The sequence below is a fragment of the Pipra filicauda genome, unplaced genomic scaffold (genome assembly GCF_003945595.2).
Source record: "Pipra filicauda isolate LSUMZ 115617 unplaced genomic scaffold, ASM394559v2 scaffold52_size3558583_pilon, whole genome shotgun sequence".
Taxonomy (NCBI): domain Eukaryota; kingdom Metazoa; phylum Chordata; class Aves; order Passeriformes; family Pipridae; genus Pipra; species Pipra filicauda.
Genome location: NW_024104676.1, coordinates 3412683 through 3434440, shown reverse-complemented (window position 1 = coordinate 3434440; position 21758 = coordinate 3412683). Strand labels below are relative to the sequence as shown.

Here is a 21758-nt window from a genome sequence, read left to right as displayed (position 1 = left end):
TTCAGTCATGCTTGGAGCTTTTCTAAGCCAAAATAAGATGCTTGCAGTCCAAAATATGTGGATTTTTCAATTTTTTAAAAAAATAATTTTAGTCTTACATAATCTGTAGCAGATGATAAGGAAAAGTTAGTTTAGAAACTGTAATTTATGTAAGTAGAATAACCAGCTTTGCATAATAGATGTTCCAAGTAGGTATTAATACTCATGCACATATACAGTTAGCCCTTTTCCTTCAGTCTGCAAGGAGGAATGCTGTTGGAATCCCAAATAGTGCAAATTCCATGCAAAATAAAATGCTAGCTGGGTATGTAACAAGTACTCAACGCTGAACACTTTGATAAGTTTGAGAATGCACAGTATTGGTTTAAAGGAAGATAATTTATTTAACTGAAAAGAATAAACTTACTTTATTGAACTGAAGAAAATAAACTTAGTTTAGACAAGTTTTTCTATGCTTAGGGAAATTTTGTCATGAAAGGAAACATGACTTAAGGAATTTACATGTGTATATGAAATTTAGGAGGAACCAAGGTTCAGAAATCCAGCCCTGCTAAAGTTTTCTGCTAATGCTTAGCCCTGGAAGAATACAAGCTGTGCTGTTATTTTGTTTTTAATTCATTAAGCCTCTATAATTTGTAGCTTTTGACACCTGGAACTGGCCCAGACTTAACTGACTAGCTAAAATGATGAATAACTAGAAAAAGCTAACCAACTGAAAACCTTCACAACAGTCAAGGCATCACCACCACACTTCATTGGCATCTGCAAGGTTTGTCTGTTATGTGAAATATAACTACAGGTCCCACCTTTTAAAATGGATAGGAGAGTGGCATGCCACAGGCCATGAACCAGCACCTGCAAGGCTGGACCAACGCTCTGAATAAAACGGACAGGGTGTGTAGCACATTCTTAAACCTTGGTTTCCTTGTAAGTTATCCTGCTGTGTGTTGATTACTGCAATGGCAAAGTACAGAGAGGCTGGCAGCTGCAATGGAAACAGCCTGGAAACAAGACGAGGAGCAGCATGACCTGCCAGAAGGGTGACTTGTCATGCGCATGAGAACTTATTTTCCTGCATCTGAACAGCTTCTCGCATTTTCCTGTGAATCCTTCTGTTCTATTGGGCATTGTTGGGGCATGCACTGATTATGTGGGGTATTTTTAGAGAGCATAAATAATGGCAGAGTCATGCTTTGAATTTTCCTCCTAGAAGCAGCAGAAGGGCCAGGAGTTCACCTCACGTGGCTGCTGCTTAAACGAGCCGACATCTATTCTAGTAATATTTTCCCACCCAAACATAGCATCCAAGTGCCCTGTGGAAACCATGTGCTTACTGGAGCCTGGCTCACCCAGGCTGTGCTCCGAGGGCTGTGCACTGGAAACATAAACCATTCAAAGCCTCTGTCCTTTCCTTTATTCTTGTGGTGTTAGTCCTCAGTCAGAAAGTGATAGGGCAGAAATTTAAGCCACCTTAACTTGCAGGGAGACAGCTGCGATGGTGCATCTGAGCTGTCCATTTGTGGAAAGCGTGGAGAGGAAAACAGGAAAAAGGAAAGGAAAACAGGAAAACCTGTTGTTTATTGAAGTGATTGTAACAGTGATGTAACACTGATTGCTTTCCCACCCGTGTGGGCTCTGATGGTTTTTATGAACAAAACCGCTGTCTGATGGGCCGGCGGTGTCAGTGGCAGCTACCGGAGTAGGGGCTGCTCCTCCCCGTGGGAGAGCGCCAGCGTCGGGCACCCTGGGCTCGGCAGCGACGGGAGGCTGGACAGCTCTCCCGGCTGCCGGACGGAGCCGGGCCGGGGGGCTCCGGCAGCCGCTGTCCCCGGGCCCCCTCAGCCGCCGGCCCCGCCTCGGCCGCACCGACGTCACGCGCGTCAGGGCCGAGCCCCTCGCACTCCCCCGCCCGCGGGATCCGCCGTCCCGCCGCCGCCGCTCCCCTCGCCCTCTTCGCCCTCCGCCGAGCACCCGCACCCGCCGCCCCGGCCCGGCCGCCGCCCCTCGCTCCGCTCCCCGACAGCCGCGCAGCGCGAAGATGGCGGCGTTCAAATTCCTGCTGCAGCCCCTGGGCCGCCGCATCCTCCTGCCGGCCGCGCGCAGGGCCGAGGTAAGGGCGGGGGGCGGCGGAGGAGGCGGCTCAGACTTCTCAGACCCCTCCGACCCCTCAGACCCCTCCGCCTGCCCCTGCCCGCCGCTGACCTCGGCGGGGAACCCGCCCGCAGCCGCCCATGCCGGGACCACCGTGTCCCGCGGGGGTGGCCGCAGCCCCGGGCGGGGGAGGCTCTTCCCGCCCTACGGGGCCGCGACGGGCTTTGTTCGTGAAGGGTCTGTGCCGAGGGAGCTCCGTGGGCGGCGGGCGGGAAGAGGGAGCGCAGAGCGCGGCCCCGCGGCAGGGCCGGCCCCGGCGGTGGGTGGCGATGCGGTGACCTTGGGAGAGTGTCACGGAGGTTTGGCTTGCAGGGTTTTTTTGGTTGTTTTTTGTTTGTTTGTTTGTTTTTAAGTGTTTTTTTTACGTACTTTTAAGATTTATTTCCCCAGCATTTCAGAAGGCAGCACAGTTACAGCGTGTTACTGTGTGTTTCCACGTTGCCCTCACCGCCCCCGGGGGTGGCAGCAGGTGTGTGCACCTCGCTGGCAGCCCTGCCGTCTCCTACTGCCTTCCTGCCAAACCTCATGGCTCTAATGGTTTCCAGCCCACATAGCCAAGTTATTTTCTTTCTTTCTTCAGAAAGAAAGAAAAGAAGAAGTCTCTTTGTGGCTTTTCTTATTTTACTTAGGTGAAACAGCTCACCTTCTCATGCCCATGTTTACTTCTCCTGATGATAAATCTTAACACATAGCGCTTCCAGGTTTTATTTTGCTTTTCCATAAAATTTACTTCAGTTCAATTGGTTATTCCAAGAACTCATCCATCCCTGTGTTACTTTCTTAAAACTGGACTGCCAGAAGTGCTACCAGATCCTGAGATCTTAGCTTGCTGCTCCAGTGTGCAGGACAGCATGGGTGATCCCTTGTTGCCTCAGCTCCATGAAAGCCCACCTTTCAAACAGCAAGGGGGTGGGAAAGAGACTGAAAGGAACATATTTAGTATAGAAGGGCAGATACTCTTATAAGAGATGTACAACCTGTGAATGCACGCTTGTGTAATACATGCTGCTCTGTTCACCACTGTAGCATGCAGACGGGAAGATTAAAGAAAAGGTACCACGTGGCCTCTTTAAAATATTTTCCTATGAGTAGGTACAAGGACACAGCAGAGCCCTGGCCTCCTTTCAGCCCTGGCTGTGGAGCCTGCTTGCAGCCCAGTTGTACTGCAGCTCACAAGGCTGCCAGCACTTAATACTTCTTTTGTCAATTGCACACCAAATGGGACCAGGAGAGATGCTCTTTTCAGCCTATTGTCATTATGAAAAAATGTTTCTAACAGAATCGTAAATTATAGGATAGTTTGGGTTGGAAGGACACTTAAGTCCTCTAGTCCAAGCCACCTGCAATCAGCCAGGACATCTTCAACCAGATCAGGTTGTTCAGGGTCCTGTCCAGCCTAACCTTGGATGTTTCCAGGGATGGGGCACCCACAGCTTCTCTGGGCAATTTGTTCCAATGTCTCATCACTCTCACAGTAAAAAAATTTCTTCCTTATATCTGGTCTGAATATACCATCCTCTGGTTTAAAACCATTATGCCTTGTCCTATTGCTGCAGGCCCCACTAACAGGTTTGTCCCCATCTTTCTTGTAAGCCTTCTTCAAGTATTGAAGGCTCTCTGGAGCCTTCTCTTCTCCAGACTACATAACTGCAACTCTCTCAACCTGTGCTCACAGAGGAGAGGTGCTCCAGCCCTCTAATCGTGGTTCCCCTCTGAACATGCTCCAACAGGTTCACTTCTTTCCTGTGCTGGAGACCCTAGAGCTGGATGCAGTGTGCAAGGTGGGGTCTCCCCAGAGTGCAGCAGAGGGATAGAATCCCCTCCCTTGACCCGCTTGCCACACTGCTTTGGATGCAGCTCAGAACACATTTGGCTTTCTGGGCTGTGAGTGCACATGGCTGGATCATGTCCAGCCTCTCATCCACCAGCACCCCCAAGTCCTTCTCACCAGGGCTTTTCTCCCTGTCTGTACTCATTCTTGGGATTGCCCTGACCCACATGCGGCACGCTGTACTTGGCCTTGTGGAACCTCATAAGATGCCCATGGGCCAGTTCAATGACCTTGTGCAGGTCCTTCTGGATGGCATCCTGTCCCTTGAGGTGTCAAGTGCAACACTTGGCTTGGTGTCACCAAGTTTGCAGATTTGCTGAGGGTGCATTCGATCCCTGTTCATCATTTATATTAAACAGTCTTGGTCCCAGTACAGACCCCTGAGGGATACCATGCATTACCAGTATCCATCAGGACTGAGCCATTGACCACTACCCTCTGGATGTGACCATCCAACCAATTCCTTGTCCATCAAACAGTCCATGCAATCAAATCTGTCTCTTTCCAAATTAGAAGGATGTTGTGGGGGACCATGTCAAAGGCTTTACAGAAGTGCAGATAAATCCGTAGCCCTTCCCCCATCCATTATGAAGTCACTCCATCATAGGAGGCCACTGGGTTAGTCAGGCAGGACTTGACCCTGCTGAAGCCACGTGGTCTGTCCCAAATCACCTCCCTGTCCTCCATGTGCCTTAGCACAGCTTCCTGGAGGATGTGTTCCATGGTCTTCCCAGACACAGAGGGGAGACTGAGAGGTCAGTAGTTTCCAGGGTCCTGCTTTCTACCCTTTTAAAAGATGGGTAGAATGTTTCCTTTTGGACAAATCTCGAGGGACTTTACCTGACTCTATGACTTTTCAAATATCATGGATCAGTGAAGAAGTGGTCGTAGTATGATTTGGCATGTGGAAGGCTCTTGTAGTCTTTCTCACCTGACACTATTTCTCATGACCCACATACTGATTTTTGATTGAGCCCGTCAAAGCAGAGGAATGTCAATGTTTCCACTGGGAAGGCTGTAAACTTCCATTCAGAAAGTCTTTTTAATATTCAGTATAAACTCTTGCAGCTTTAATTTTAGAAAGAGGACAGTTTGTGTAATCTTGAAACTGAGCCAAAAATTGTTGTCCCAGTTGTAACTGTATCTTAAGGCAACTCTTCAGGGAAGAATTTGGCTATTGTCTTTAAAACATTGGTAGACTACCTTGTTTATTTATTAATTTTTGTCCCTCATTCACAATCTAAAAATTTTCACTTCTCCTATCAAATAAAGAAGTGGAAACACTAGTCGGTAGTACTTTAGCTTCCAGATTTTCTCAATTTATTGAGACTGTATCAATGTAGTGACTTAAATTACAGTTTTTTTCTGGTGCCTGAACAAGTACTTGGTTAGTATTAGTGCATGATATTAATGGGAAATACTTAAAGGGAAAAAAAGGTGACTGTAACCTAAGAACTTTATAGATGAGTTATTATGACTTCTCTGTAATGGCTTTGCATTTTGAAGTGTCTGGGGGTGAGACTTACATTGATTTCCTCTTGCCCTCCATATGTCACACATTTTTTGGAGTCTCCCTGATTCTGGGCTGTTCTTCAACAACACAAAGAGAGCCTTAGACTCTGTTAGGAAGCATTAAGACTACTTCAGGAAGATGGGGAAAGTTCACTCTGTTGAAGGGTGTCCCTGCCTACTCTACTGCCAGTACAATGCTGTCCTTCATACTGTTCCTTGGCTTCCACTCAAATTTTGTGGTGATGGTGCCTCTCTGCTTCAGCAATTTCTGTTTATGTTTAGTGTCTGGATATCTTTGAAGCTCCACATGGCAGTATATAGGTTTGAGAAGTCTGTGGATTGCTGTAATTTGTGCTGAGGAATTTCATTTGTAAATCTGTTTGCAGTAAGTCACAATTTGTCGGCAATTCAGGATGGAATTCTTTTGTTTTGGAGACCTGTGGCCTTCTTTCCCCCACGTCCCCATGTTAAGTATTTACAGTAGCAATATATTTTTTTCATATATTTTCCCTTTCATGTAACCAGAGGCATGGTTTTCATTATAAAGCTACTGTATAATGCTTTTTGTTCATTCGCTTGTTTCTTTTATTGTTCCAGATTTGTGGATGCTATTTTTCTACCAGCTCTCATCGCAACACCAAATTTTATACTGATCCTGTTGAAGCTGTAAAAGATATACCCAATGGGGCAACTATACTTGTTGGTGGTAAATATTTAAGTTCCTTAAGGATGCAGTCACGTTCTGTTAATGAGATACTTTTTATTCATTTACCATGTTTCTTTTAATATTAACTAATTTGAGAATTCGTGGAATTGCATGGTTTTTTAAACAAGTGGTTTCCTACTCTGCCCGTGAGGGGCATATTCTTTCAGTGAGAAAATCCAGGTTGTGCCTTAGGGGAGGAAAAAAGCCTCAGAAACATCATTACTTTTCTTTCCCACTAAAAAAATATTGGACTCTACTTGTCCTAGTTTGAATCCAGAAAATCAACGTGGGCTCTTTTAAGATAGCATAGTTATTTCACGATTTGGTTTGATTATTTTTATGGTAACATTCTCTATATCCTGTATCTGCCTCTTCTCTCGGTCTCTGTGACCTTGAACAAATTGCGTAATCTGCCTTTGCTGTTAGGAAGTGAAGATATATATACTTATAATACTTATCTGTGTTACACTTAATCGTTACGTGTGGCATTTCCAGAAGAGTCAAGAAGTTGTATCATACTTTCACTGTGACTTGAGCCTTTGAATATTCTAGATGCCTCCACAATTTCATACTGTTCCATCTGTGTGAAGAAAAGTGATTTCTGTATTTTGAAGGTTGTTTTGATATTGAAGAGGTAATGAATGTAACATTGTAAAACATGAGAAACCTCACTGGAGATGTATAATGAGGCAAAATTCCTCGTGGGAAAATTTTTTTTTGGTTGGTTAGTTGTTGGTTGGTTGTTGTTTGAAGAAAAGATCTGAGGCCACGATAGGTTGGACTTGATGATCTCAGAGGTCTTTTCCAACCTGATTCTGCGATTTTGTGAAATGGTAGTACCTGTAGTGTGACATGGTATTTCACTTTGGGCATACTGGGTTCTTGCATAACAAGTGGGAGTGTGAGGCACCTGTGAGATTTGGGTTACTGCGCTTCCAGTTACACATCTTCCCAAGGGTGTTCAGATTCCCAGATTTTTATCACCTAATTATAGGCTAAGCTGTATGGGATGCGCAGCAGAGATCTGAAGGTTGGGTGGGTAGAAAGAGAAGGAGAAATAATGAGTACAGGGGTTAGGATGTCAGGAGAGCCAAGGCCCTGGAGCCCTTCCCCAAAGGCCATTTGTGTGTGAGCAGATCCCCGATGGCTAAAGGGCTTTCATGCAAACTGGGAAGAAGTCTGACCACGAGATTACAGTACTAGGGTGCAAATCTTTCCAGAAGTGTTGATTTATTTAGTCAGCTAAGGAGCTTGTTTTACTCAGAGAAGATTTTTAATTCCCAGACTTCTAAATAATCTGTGTTCTTTCAAACAGTTATTACATATTCAGTTTTCTTGTATTTTGTGTAGGTTTTGGATTGTGTGGGATTCCTGAAAACCTCATTGGGGGTTTACTGAAGACTGGAGTAAAGGGAATAACTGCAGTCAGTAACAATGCAGGGTAGGTATTCATGTGTCTGTGGTTTAATAGGTACAGAGTAAATATTCCACTCACAGGAAAATCCTGATATATATGAAAAACCTTTTATTTTCACCATCATAATTTTCATATTAACCACACATCTTGGTTTGAAAGTGTTATTTTTTGAATGAGCCCAGAGAGTACAGTATGTACGTATACTCAACCTTGTCAGGGAAGAGCTGTCACTGTTGTAGAGAGTTGCAATTATGTACATTTATATATATTCAACTAGTTGACTGTAACTAAAAATTCTGTCAGTGATGTACTGTCAGTGATTTTATGTTTGTGCATGTGCATTTCCAAATGATGATATACTTTTAAACTCAATTCGGTGCTTTCTGACCTTCCTACTGTATTTTTGTTACTTTAAAAAAACCCCAAACAACACAAAAAACAGTGGAGAACATCTGCAATAAGAGAATGGAGAGGCTCTTTAATAAGTCTTGAAATTTTTGATTGATTTTTTAAAATATTTGCACATTAGTGGGTTCGACAGTGAGAATAGTTCTTCCACATATAATTTCTCAGCTTCTCATTTGGCCTAATTTTTACAGCAGCTGTTCATTGCAGTAGGCTCCACAATACCTAATGATCTTCATATAGAAAAATATTTACAGCCACTTCTGTTGAGTGCCTTAAGAAAATAGAAATGAAATTTAATAAAAACATTGATATGCAAAATATGAATTGCACATTCATTGGATAAGAGATTATTTGTTTTGGTATTTGGTACATACACAGTAAAACTTAAGCTCCTTAGGATCTTGTGGGAAGCAATTTTTGCTGGAAGAAGGAGAGGGAAAGACAGTTTTGAGTGGAAAGGTTAATCACTAGGGATCATTAACTTTCTTCATCGTCTTATTTTTGGATGACACCACATATATGTCCATAGAGAGATTGCACAGATGTTTCAGAGAGGGAGGTGAAAGTTTGACTGTGAGGAAAAGTGGAAAGAGGAGCATTGTGGAACAGAATGGAGAAGAAGATGTTTTGCATTGTTTTCTGCGTATAGTTTGTGATGTTATAGGTTAGAATTAATTTTCGTTGAAATAATGTTAACTTTCCTGAAAACTCTTTGAACTTTGAGGCTGAAGTGATTTCTGTAAAGCTTTTTGTTGCTGGCAGGAAAGCAAAATTTAATTCCTTTTTTCCTGGAAACCAGTTTTCCATTAACATTTATGGAAGTCTGGGGAGTTCCTCACAGAACAGTGTAACAATTTGAAAATGCTCAAGGACATCTAGAGTTTTCAAAAAGTCTAGTTTGTAAAAATACAAGTTTTGCTCTCAAGTTGAACAGTATAATTTATTTTGAAATTTAATTAATAATAAAATACTTGTTTCATCTGTTGTTTTTATTTATTGAATTATTCTTATATGGAAGTTAGCCTACTACAGTTTGGTAGGATTTGGGAACCAGGTGAAAACACAGGTGTTGTCAGTAATAGAGTCAGAATTCTCATCGCAGCAATTGATACCATTTCTAATCTTCTAATTAGCATGTCAAAAAGCGTGCTTTTCTAGTACTGTGCATCTTCTGATACCATGTCCAGAAGTATAGTGGTATGATCAAGTGTTGCAATACTAATAAATGTCTTTACAACTGAAGTAGCGCAGCAGTCATATTCCCTGCAACAGTAGTACTCAAAGGGTTAATTGTTCCTCTAATATGGAGATGTCAGACACTTTATGGGATGAGTAATTGGCCACTTTCAAGATGCCACGTGATTCAGTGTGTTTGCTTTGGTGACATTGTGCTGCAGTTGATGCCCTGCTGTGTTTCAGCTTCCTGACTGCAGCTGTTTTCTTCTAGCAAACAGGAGGTAATTGGTTGTGGCTAGGTTTTCTCATTCTGCAGTGGGCTTAGCAAGCAGCCTGTTATTGGAGCAGGGAAGGAGCCAAGTACATAGACAGACAACCTATTCTGGAGAGCAGTGCAGCTACATGGATTAAGTCACATGCCTGTGAACCACGGAATGTGTCAGAGTATGTATCTGTTTATAACTAAAATAGCGGCAGTGGAGACAGCGATTCACTTACATCTAGGGAAAAGCAGTAATTAGGAAGTCCTGAAGTGTTCTTGCCAGCTCTCTTTCAGCTGGAAAGAAGGTTCAGCTTGGCAGTCTCTGGAAACAACTTTAAAGGAGTAGGATGTTCACAAGTTCACATCCTACTTACTGTTCTGTGCTGCAGTGTAATGGGGAGGAGATTCCTCCTGCAAGAACTTGTTCTAGTCATATAATTACTGGCAGGTGAAGTCCTTGTTTTGGCCTTTTTATTGGGGCCCTGGTTAGAAACATCATACTGCTAAACTTACTGTCTGCTGCTGTGCATTGCAGTAGTGCTCACACTGTGTGCTAGCCAGTGGAACAGCACCTTTAAGAGCAGTTACTGTTTTGCCAAGCCAAACAAGGCAAAGTGTTTGAAAGGGAAGCAGTACAAATATCCAATACCTCTGCTATTTACACAAGTTGCAGGGGAAACTGAAGCTTGTGAAGCAGGGTGATAGTGAAAGATAACCTTGATAGGTGGATGTGCTTCTAAAATACAGCCTCTCATATCTTCCCTTATAACTTGTTTTGCTCATATAGTTCATATTTTAAATAGTTCCTTTATACTGTGTTTTTTAAGTCCTTTAAATTTAGAGTATTTTGTCTTAGTAAGCTACCAAAATCCATTTTATTAAAGTTTTGCTGCATTTTTGTTTAAATTTATTCCATTCTACATATGTAAGTAGGTCCTTGTTTTAAGCACTGATTCAGTAAATTCCCAGCATAATTGTGATTGGTATACAGTACATTCTTGCATGTGGCTGTTTTTCCATCTGCTTGTAACTTCGTGGTATCTTGTTGCATTCTGATTTCAAGTTACTTGGAGCTTGGGACTTGGAGGTTTTGGGTCAGCCTATGCTAAGCCTAATGCCTAATGCAGGCTATCAGACCTGTTGTTTCAGGATCTACGTTGCAACAAAAGATGTGTTCTTGTCAGCATAGCCAAATATTTAAAATGAAATTTTAAATAGTCAAATGAAATTATTGTTTTTAGTTAATTGCGCTTAATGGAATGGATAACTAATTTTGGGTGTAATCATGTTCTGACATCAACACTACACTCTGTCTCTACCACCTTAGTAAGCTGAATTTGTGCTGGATATAACCGAAGCCCACTGTCTGTGGTAGCTACAGACGTGGTCTGACTGTTCTGTCAGAATTGGGCTTTGCTTTTGAGAGTTAAATATGCATACTTTTTGAATGCGATAGTGTTGAACAGAAGGTTTTCACTTACAGTAAAAATAGAGAAGTCACAGTTAATGTCTTAATTACTAATCACCCGAGTGATCATCTGAAAGGAGATTGACAGCATGCAGTCAGATTATCACTGGTTCAGACAGTGTTCTTAAAAGGCATTACCAGCTTTTTGAACCTTTGGTCTCTCTACTCTTTTTGAAGGTCTTCTGAAGTTACAGTATTATACATTAAGAAGGAGAAGTATAGCTTTGACATAAACATTTGAACTGTTGGTCATGATGCCTGAATGGAGTTACTTAGTTCTGTTGAGCATAATACTCTTGCTTTCCTAAGGGGCTGGGCTACTTGTGGTTCCCAAATCTCTATAAGGCACTATTCTATGGGATCAGATGCATTGGTAAACTTATGCACCCCATATTCTAAAGCACAGAAGGCAGTTTTATATTCTTAGCAATTAAATGTTTTGAATTCAAGACAGGTTTGATAAAGGCTTTGTATTTTAAAGTTTAAGGTTTTCTTGTTTTTCAGTCATTGCTTGGAATTGTATGTTTCTGTTAAAACCAAAACGTGTCCGCCATCTTTGCCACAGACTCCCCATTTTTTCTTGCATGTAGCTCCTGTGGCTTAATTCCATCATTATTGCTACTAAAATTATGTCTGTCTGTCTGTCTGTCTGTCTATCTATCTATCTATCTATCTATCTATCTATTTATCTTTATCTATCTTTATGTTTATTAAAATACGTTAAAATGTCCATGTACAGATAAAAGTACCTTCAGGTGGCAGTTGCATTCCAAATTCACAGGAACTTACGAAGTTTTTCAACATAGTATTAGGTATTAAGTGATTTTAATGGAATGAATTTGACAATCTCTTGATTCAGAAAGCTAAAATGTAACTGAAAAAGCCTGAGAGACTTGGAAGGAGGCTTGTATGCACACAAAGATGGGATCAAGGTGATGCTCAGAGTGTCTTAATGTTGTGTATGTCATTTTTGCGTATGCATAAGAATTCTTTAAATGTGCCAGTTAAATTTACTTTCAGAAGTGAAATACAAGGTTGCCCAGGACTCTTATTTCACTTGGTAGAGAGAGAAGAGTGGGGTTCTGTAAAATCCTGCACATGGCAAGTTGCCAAAATCAGGAGGCAAGGTATATATTTTCAGTGGACTTGATTGTTTGAAGCAGTTTACGTTTTTTTAAAATCATCGCCATTTTTCACAAAGAATCTAATGAGATGCTTTTTTAGAGCTCTTAAATTGGTGACACTGTGTGAACTGCAAATCCCTGAAAATCTGCCCAGGTCATCTAGCTAATTTTAGTGTGGAGGTTATTTAGGATTTTGGCAGGGCAAATTGTACTAACTTTGCACTACATGGAACTATTTAGAAATCAGCTGTGCAGATAACTTTCTAGTTATGATTGGAAATGAGAACAATATAGCTGTGGAACTCAGCATGGTTGAGGAAATGTGTCAACTTGGTTACAGAAGAGTGACAATGAAAGTTAAACCTATTTTTCAGCCAAGTGACTTTTGAAGTATGATATATTCATGATGAAATTCAAATATTTATCAGATTAACTCTATACCCTATAAACTTCATTGTGCAGGAAAACTATGGTGAATTTTAAAAGTTCTCAATAGAGTTGTTTTACTTGTAGTAAATACACAGTATGCCATTTCATAGCAAAAAGGAATGTGGAAGGAGATCTTGCTGCTGATGTAACCATGCAATGTACAGTACTTTGTCCTCTTAAAAATTTTCTACCTTTGAACCTTTGGATGGACTGGGCCTATATGCCTGCACCCATCATTCTCACAGGATATTTTTGGAGGATGGTGGAGGAAGAATACTGCCATTTTGCTGTGAAACTGAAGCTGAGAAGAGCAAAGAGGACAGAGTTCCCATGAGAAGACTGAAGTAGCACAGGGACAAGGGTACAGTGCAGACACTGTAAAGAACGAATAGAGGGGGATTAAGGCTCGGTCATGCCAGTTTGCATGCTGAGCTTCATGATTCCCCACAGCCACAGCTCCCTTATTTTCTTTTTTCTTCCTCCCCTCAAAGTGAAAGAAGTCCCAGGCTGATGAGCTGAGAGATTCAGTGCACTGTTTATTTTGTCCTTTGCCATGGACTGAAAAGTTGATGAGACAGTTTATGTGGTTTCTGGGAGCTGTGATGCACTGCCCCGTTTTCTGTTCTGCTTCTTCCTTCTCCTGACCAGGACTGCTTTAGCATATGGCAGCACCCATACTTCTCTCTTCCTCCTCCTTTCTCATCACCTTCCCTGAGAGAACTTCAGCCTCTCTTTTCTGCCTTCCATTAAGCAATTTGCAATTGGACAGGTGGAAAAGTGTCCTAGGAAAAAGAAGGTGGTTAAGGTAGTGTCAAGACATTTGGCTAAAGACAAGAATCATCAAGGCAAATAAACCTCATACCTCTGAATAATTTACCTTTCTATGAGCTGAATCTGTTTTTCTCTCTCTCTTAGTTAAGTCCTATTCCTCACCTTGCCCTATTCTGTGTACCCATCTGGAAGTGATGGACAGAGAAGGAGAAACAGAATATCATTTGAGCTGGCTCCTTAGTACTCTTCCAGTGTAAAACATGGGGAGATTATTGTGGGACATAGTCTCATTGTTATGAGCCAGCTGTAAGACTGGGGAAGTAATCAAGAACTCTTACATGACTGATTGTCCACATTAATTTTGCTCTTGGTGTGCCTGTACTTATGTTCGATGTCTTCTGGCAAAAGCCATCTAGGTAGGCATCTACTCATTTTCTGCACAAAGACTATAAAGGATCTCTTTCTGGTACTGCCAGAATTATATTTTATTTTTGTGGACCTAAGAACACAGATGGTACTTTCATCCACATACCTTCTTTCATGTTGGTAAAATTTCAGGCTATAGTCAGGCATCTCTGAGCCTGAAAGCTTAAGATTGTGTTACTAAGAAACACAAAGTGATTCATGCATTCTTTTTAGTTGGGGGGCATATCTGGTCTTCTTTAGGAATTGTGGATCTGTCTGAAGGCATAATTGCGTGTAACTTGGAGGTCTTTTGAACACCGAGAAGCTGATGTTTACAAAGAAAAACAACCTCTTCTACATGGAGAATGATAGAGGAAATTGTTTCCTAGCCTATTGCCAAGAAAATTTCAAGCTCTGGAACAAGTCCATCTGTTACTAAGTTTCAAGTGTTGCTTCATTACGCAACACTTGTACTTGCTGGATGGCTGCAGAGACTGCTCATCTAACTCCAGAAGCTGACTAATGGCTTTACATAAAGCGTTCCCCAGGAACAGGACCAACCATTAATATGCTTTTTCTCTGCAGCAACAGCTAGTTGCAGGAAACACTAGTTTCGGCCTGAGGCGGAGTCTTGCCCCAGGATTCATATTGCATGCTTTTCTTTCACAATCTTCAGCGGTGATGTAGTTACCTTCCCATCTTTCCAGTCCCCAGATTATGAGAGGAGAAAGATTAGGTAGGGTATCATGTTGGCTTCTCATTGGTGAATGTGTTTTAATTCTCCAAAACTTAAGATACTCATGGTAATTTTTCATAACGAATGACTTCTGGCCTTGTGGGATCTCCCAGGAATATACTGTCTCAGGTTCTGGAGAATCTTTTAACAATGACTGTAGAGGAACACATCGCTTTAAGAGATCTAGAAGGAGGCCCTCATGCTAATTGATGCTGCTTACCTTCCAGTGAGGGGAGCCGGTCTGTTCTGACACTGCCACTTTTTTAAGACATATATAGCTGTCTTCACAAAGGCAGAGAGAGAAGAGAGTTGTAATTATCTCCTTTTACTCAAAAAAACCCCAAACAATAAGCAATCATATGTCTTGTGCCAGAGTGTGACATTCGAAGGATCCTTTTTTTGTGCCTAAGAATGCAATTTGCTATCCCTTGCTTCATCAAGGTGTGTAGGGCTTGTTGATGTGTGAGGCTTTTATCAGCTTGGAAACAGGTAATCTCTTCTTCCCTGTGATGCTGTAGAATGTGTTTTGCTTGAGCCACCAGACAAAAAGGTCTGAGGGCTGCAGATTATTGTTTATCTGCAGTGAAACGTCAACATGTTGCCTTTGGCTTCCAGTATACGGAGATATGTGGGCTAGATCTTTGCAGTCATCTTTGGCTGCTTTTTTTAATTAGAAAAGGCAGGCATTAGTTTTTGACAGGAAGGTTTTGTAGGTATGAGAGGGACAAAGCAATAGGAAGAAATGTTGCTAAACAATCAGAACTCTGTAATTTTTCTTGTCTGCATCAGTAGAAATGGGGAACTTGGGTCACCTACGTCCTTGATGAGTGCCTAGTTAGATCTCTTTTCTGATATATAATTCTTGTTTTCTGGTGATTTACATTTCATCCTAATACAGAACAGGGAAACTTCTAGAAATCTTAATAATTTTGAGGGCAAAAGAAAGGGCTCTGTCTAGCACTACTGTGTACTTTCCGTTTTCCGATAGCACATATAACAACCATGTCAGCTTCCACCACACCTTCTTTCCTATCTAGGGCAAAACATTTTTATTGTACTCACCTTTGTTTAAATTTTTAAAGGACTGAATCCAGCTTTTTAAATAGAGATATAGAATAGGTTCTTTCCATTCACTCAGTAAAAACTCTATTTTTCTTTTTATAGTTACTGTTTGATAGGGAGAGCATTGCCTAAAAGACAAATATTTTAGGGGTAACACTTTCAACATAAAAGTAATTAAAACTAAAAAGTTCAAAACCAAACTTTTGTGCCTGAAACAACACAACCAAGAAAGCAGCAAAATATGGGAAGGAAAAACAACTAACTTGAAATGACCGTAAAAGTGTTATATTGAAGGAAATTTACCCAGACAATGTTTTTCTTATTTTAATATCAGATAGAGATGTGAAATGACAAGCAAAGGGTTGGGAGAACAGAAGTGAGAACATCATTTTATGTGTGCAGCGTTGGTTTTTTAGAACATTCAAATGTAAGAGAAAAACATAGGAAACATAAAATGGGCTGAAGTCCTTAAAATGAGTTTTTGGAGAGAGATGAAAACTGATATATGTGGAAAGCAAGAAGGTTATTTTAGCTGGAAACCTGAATGGAGGTTACATCCTTAAAAAAAAGGTGGGCAATGATATATTTCTTTAAAGAAATTTACATCTAAAATAAATATATGAGTAACAGCAACAGGATTTTGTGATGCTACTCTAAAGATTAAATGTATGTGAGAGTTGAAGTAATTTTGTGTTATCAGGCAGGCAGAGCCTCCTGGTGCATGACTTTTGAAAGGTAAAATTCTTGTTCTCATTGGGATAGGGAAATAAGGTTCTTGTAAGACCTGTGTGCTCAGTGACAGATCCTCACAGCAATTTCGGTTTTGAACAAATCTGGCTGCATTTGAGGGGACAAGAAAAAGTGACTTAAGTGAAGAGCTACTTGGCATGACTGTGGCAGAGAATAACTTTTGGCCGACTTTCTCCTTAATTTCTTTGTTTTATTTGAGAGAAGATACCTCTTAATAGTAGATTGGGGAATCAAGTGTATCTATATGGGATCCTGCATGGAATCTTGCAGGATGATATGCAAAATCCAGTTAAGGACGGTGTGTTCCAGTAGCTGGAACACAGGAACATAGGAAGAAGGATTATGGATCTTAGTGAAATGAGGCAGAAATTTCTTCAACCATTAGAGATCAGCCCCTGACCTTCTCATGTTGCCATCCTTTCTCATGTGAAAGCGCACTCAGAATTTAATTGTCTGCATACAGAAGTCTCGTGTCTCCTTGTTTCTACTTGATAACTTCCAAGTTTTGCAATGATAAGAGTGGTGTTAACCACCCAAATGATACACAGAAATTGCAAACTCTGGTTTGCAAGCAGGTCAAGCTGCCCCTTGTTCTTGCACTAGAGAACACTGCACAGCTTTTAAATTCTCTGTACTTTTGCTACACAGCACTGTAGTTATACCAACCCATTAAACTGACATCAGATGTTGGCTGATTTGTTATATTTGCTTACTACCTTTTATAATGAGAAGTCAGGGTTTGATAGTTTTCTTTTGAGGGGGACTATCCTGATCTGAATGAACCTATACAGGAAATTATGGCATTTTTATTTTTATTCTCCTTTTTAATCCCTTTTGCCCACAAGACCTTCTATTCTATTCCCAGTGCTTTCAGTTTCAAACTGCTAGATTTTTTTCCTGTGGGGAGTTATAAAAATAGAGGTTGTTTCCAGGCAACACACATTTTAGTCTCAAGGCTTTGGCACCACAACATTTTTGAAGTTGCATCAGAACTACATTTTAAATTCTTCTTAGTAGGTCAGAGTTGGAGAATGGAGCAAGCTTTGATATTATGTCACATTATTTTATATCTAGAGAACATAGAATAAATTCAGAGAACCAGATCAGAGAAGCTTGTTTCACTTCCTCCCATGCAGTTTCCAAAATGCCTGAGTACGCATATTAAGTGGGCCATCTTCTTAAAATAGTCCTAACCTTAAAATAGTGCTCTTTATGCATGCAGTTGCACAGTCCTTCTGACTGCGTGTGCATGTCTGTCCATGCAGCTGTTGAGAGTGTTGTGGTTGGAGGTGGAGAGCTGGTGCTGGTCCTGCTCACTCGGCCCCTCTCCTTTCACCTGCACTACTGCAGCCTGTGTGTGGGATGCCAGTGCTGGCAAAGCATTACCAGTCTTATATTTGAAAGTGAACACTGCATATTAGTAAAATTTTTTAATCTGGTCCTTTTCGGAGCTTTCCATCAGCAGTGGTGTTTTCAATAGGATGCATATATTGTAAGCATGTGTGTGTTAGTTACAGCATGCTGAATCTTAAAGGATTATTCTAATATTTTTCAGTATTTCTTATCCTGAAATCTCAAGCCAGTGTGTGTATAACTAAGTTTATGTTGAACTAAGCCAACTAGTGGCAGATATACATCACTGTTTGTAAGGTGTTTCTGGATCATGGCATGTTTCCCACGGGGGAGTGGAAGTTCCGAGTTCTCTGCTCATAAGTTGCAGAAACCAACATAAATGTAGAAGAGGTTTGTGTGGATGTAGCAGTCTGCTGCCATCCTGCATAACGTGTTGGGAATGTGATAGAAACATGCCTTTACAATATTGTCTATGTTTATTTCCATTTTTATATTTTAACCTCGTATTTCCTCAAATTGAAGTAACCTTTTTTGTTGCAGGAATTCTTGAAATATATTGCTGTTCCATTAGTACACAATATATAGGATGACAAACATCACAAAGAATATCAGAATTTTAGAAGCACTGGCACAAGAAAAATGTTGTATGTCGTCTTTGGCATTCATTTTAAGCTGACACAGACAAGAAAATCTTGACTGCAGTGCTAAAACCCTGTTGGAGTAGGCAATTTCTTAGTAAGAAATTAAAATATTTACTATAATAAGAAAATTTATGCAAATATTGTGTTACCTCATATACAAACTAGTGCTGTAAATGTGAATGTGCCTTTCTCCTTGGACTTCTAAGCAATCACTTTATTTCTGGGGAGCAAGAGTGTAAACAAAAATATATCTTTGTTCACTCAAAGCCGTGTATGACTATTAATTGGTAAGACTTTTTAAAGGATATGAAAAATATCCACTTGTCAAGCTGTTATTTGTAGCTGTTAACATGTGAAATGTCCTTAAAAGGAAGTTTTGGAGGTATTCTGTGCCTAGGAAGAGATGAAGTCTGAACACTGAAATCTTAGATTTTAATTATAGCTTTAATGCTTTCCTGCCTACAAGCTAGAATTAGATTTTTGTCTTCAATTCCTTATGCCTAGTGGGGGGAGATAACTTTGTTCTTTCTTGTTAAATCATTAAAGCTTATCAAGTGCTTTGTTTACAACAAAACTCTATCGTCTGGCTTTTTCTACACAGTGTTGACAATTTTGGACTTGGTCTTCTGCTTCAGACTAAGCAGATAAAACGCATGGTGTCATCATATGTTGGAGAGAACGCTGAATTTGAACGCCAGTATTTGTCTGGTGAGCTTGAAGTTGAGCTTACACCACAGGTAAGGAGTCTCTAAGAGACTGGTGATTTCTTTTAATCTAAAATACTAAGTAGACTAATGCATAAGTACTCTTATAAAATTATTTTGCAATCCAAATGTTTTACCTGTGTTCAAGTGACTCTTGCCATCTGTGGTGGGTTGACCCCGCCTAGACTCCAGGTACCCAGCAAAGCCACACTGTCACTCCCCTCAGCTGGACACGGGAGAGAAAATATAACAAAGGGTTCATGGGTTGGCATAAGGTCAGGGAGAGATCACTCACCAGTTACTGTCACGACAGACTTGACTTAGGGAAATCAATTTAGTTCATTACCAATCAAATCAGAGTACGATAATGAGAAATAAACCCAAATCTTAAACCTTCCACGCCCCTTCTGCCACCCTCCCCTTCTTCCTGGCTGTAACTTCATTCACAATGTACTCTACCTTCTCCCTGTCAGCAGTGCAGGGCAAGGAGGGAAGAGAGGTTGTGGTCAATTCATCACACATTGTCTCTGCCACTCCTTCCTCCTCAGGGAGCTCCTCACACTCTTTCCCTGCTCCAGCATGGCGTCCCTCCCATGGGAAACAGTCCTTCACAAACTTCTCCAATGGGAGTCCTTCTCACAGGCTGCAGTTCTTCATGAACTTCTCCAACAAGGGTCCCTTCCATGGGGTACAGTCCTTGAGGAACAGACTGCACCAGCATAGGACCCTTCTGCGGCATGCAGTCCTTCAGGAACAGACTGCTCTGGCGTGGGTCCCCTGCAGGGCCATGAGTCCTGCCAGCAAACCTCCTGCAGCATGGGCTTCTCTCTCCATGGGGCCATAGGTTTTCCCAGGAGTCTGCTTCAATGCGGGCTTTCCATGGGTAAAAGCCTCCTTCAGGCATCCACCTGCTCCTGCGTGGGGTCCTCCAGGGACTGCAGGTGGATCGCTGGTCCCCCGTGGACCTCTGTGGCCTCAGGGGCACAGCTGCCTCACCATGGTCTGCACTACAGGCTGCAGGGGAATTTCTACTTGGAGCACCTCCTCTCCCTCCTCCTTCACCAACTTAGTGTCTGCAGAGCTGTTCCACTAGCACATTCTCACTCCACTCTTTTCTGGATGCACTTGCATCTGTGCTGTAAGTTCTTTGTTCAGTATGTTATCGGCACAGGTTCTGTCAGACATGAGGAAAGCTTTTGGCATCTTCTCATAGAAGCCACCCCTGTAGCTGCCAAAACCTTGCAACCCCAATGTACCATCTTAGGATCATGTGCTGCAACTATTCTGTTAAGAACTGACCAGCTGTACTGTGTGAATTCCTTTTATAGCTTGTTACATTATATTGATTTCAAATATATGTATTTTTATATATATATACATATACACACATATATATGTATATTTTATTGAACAGTTTTTGATTTTTGGATTTTTTTTCTTACCGATTGTAAAAAATGACACGAATTATACTCACTACTGTGGCCCTTGTAAGGAGAAGGAAGTCAGGGAACTCCTCTGTTCCCATCGTGGTAGCATCTTTTGGGGATGTGTGCAGTGTCTGCCATCTAGTGGGCAGGAATCATAGAATCATAGAATAGATTGGGTTGGAAAAGACCTCCAAGATCATCAAGTCCAACAAGTCCAAGGGCTATATCATGGCCCTAAGGGCCACGTCCAATCTCTTTTTAAAAACCTCCAGGGATGGTGAATCCACCACCTCTCTGGGTAGGCCGTTCCAATGCCTGATAACCCTCTCTGTAAAGAATTTCTTCCTAACATCTAACCTAAACCTCCCCTGGCAGAGCTTGAGCCCATGTCCCCTTGTCCTATTGTTGGTTGCCTGGGAGAAGAGACCAACCCCCACCTGGCTATAACCTCCCTTCAGGTAGTTGAAGAGAGTGATGAGGTCACCTCTAAGCCTTCTCTTCTCCAGACTAAACAACCCCAGCTCCCTCAGCCTCTCCCCATAGGACTTATGCTCCAGTCCCTTCACCAGCCTCGTTGCTCTTTTCTGGACCCGCTCCAGCACCTCAATATCCTTCTGAACTGAGGGGCCCAGAACTGAACACAATACTCAAGGTGTGGCCTCACCAATGCAGAGTACAGGGGAAGGATCATTTCCCTGGTCCTGCTGGCCACACTGTTCCTGATGCAGGCCAGGATGCCATTGGCCTTCTTGGCCACCTGGGCACACTGCTGGCTCATGTTCAGCCTCCTGTCGATCAGCACCCCCAGGTCCCTTTCTGCCTGGCTGCTCTCCAGCCACTCTGTGCCCAGCCTGTAGCGCTGCAGGGGGTTGTGACCAAAGTGCAGGACCCGGCACTTGGCCTTGTTGAACTTCATTCCATTGGAGTCAAGTTAGGAGATAGTGTTATGCATAGTGTTATGAGGCAATTTACGACTTTAATTTTTAGTGCCATAGTTTGAATTATTTTAGCACTGCTAAGCTACCCAAATCGCCTGAATGCAATGAGATCCAAAAATCATCAGCAGTAACATTCTATTGAGGTCTTCTTTGAGACATTGGTGCTCTAACTTTAAAGCATACAGCATGTTAGTGTGTGACATTTTAAGAGGTGATACATGGCCTTTGTGCTTTAAACAGATATTTATATAAGTTTCTGGAAAAAACAACAGTCAAAGAATCACAAAGAATGTTCTGTGTTGGAAGGGTCTTAAGTTTTTATTGAGAAGAGTGTCTTGGGCTCCATTTCTTGGGAAGCACAGAATCATAGAATGGATCAGGTTGGAAGGGACCATAGTGGGTCATCTGGTCCAACCTCCCTGCTCAAGCAGGGCCATCCCAGAGCACATGGCACAGGATTGCATCCAAACAACTCTTGAATATTTTC

The 21758-nt window shown here is 41.8% G+C and overlaps 1 protein-coding gene across 1 annotated transcript in view; it reads left to right on the top strand.

Annotated features, from left to right (window-relative positions):
- Nucleotides 1-1960: 1960 nt before the first annotated feature.
- Nucleotides 1961-21758, top strand: part of OXCT1 (3-oxoacid CoA-transferase 1) — an 88967-nt gene continuing 69169 nt past the window's right edge. Inside the window, exons 1-4 of the mRNA XM_027712704.2 lie at nt 1961-2110; nt 6092-6200; nt 7551-7641; nt 18804-18939. Of these exons, the coding sequence (XP_027568505.1) occupies nt 2039-2110; nt 6092-6200; nt 7551-7641; nt 18804-18939 (408 nt within the window). The 5' untranslated portion in view covers nt 1961-2038. The remainder of the gene's footprint in view (nt 2111-6091; nt 6201-7550; nt 7642-18803; nt 18940-21758) is intronic.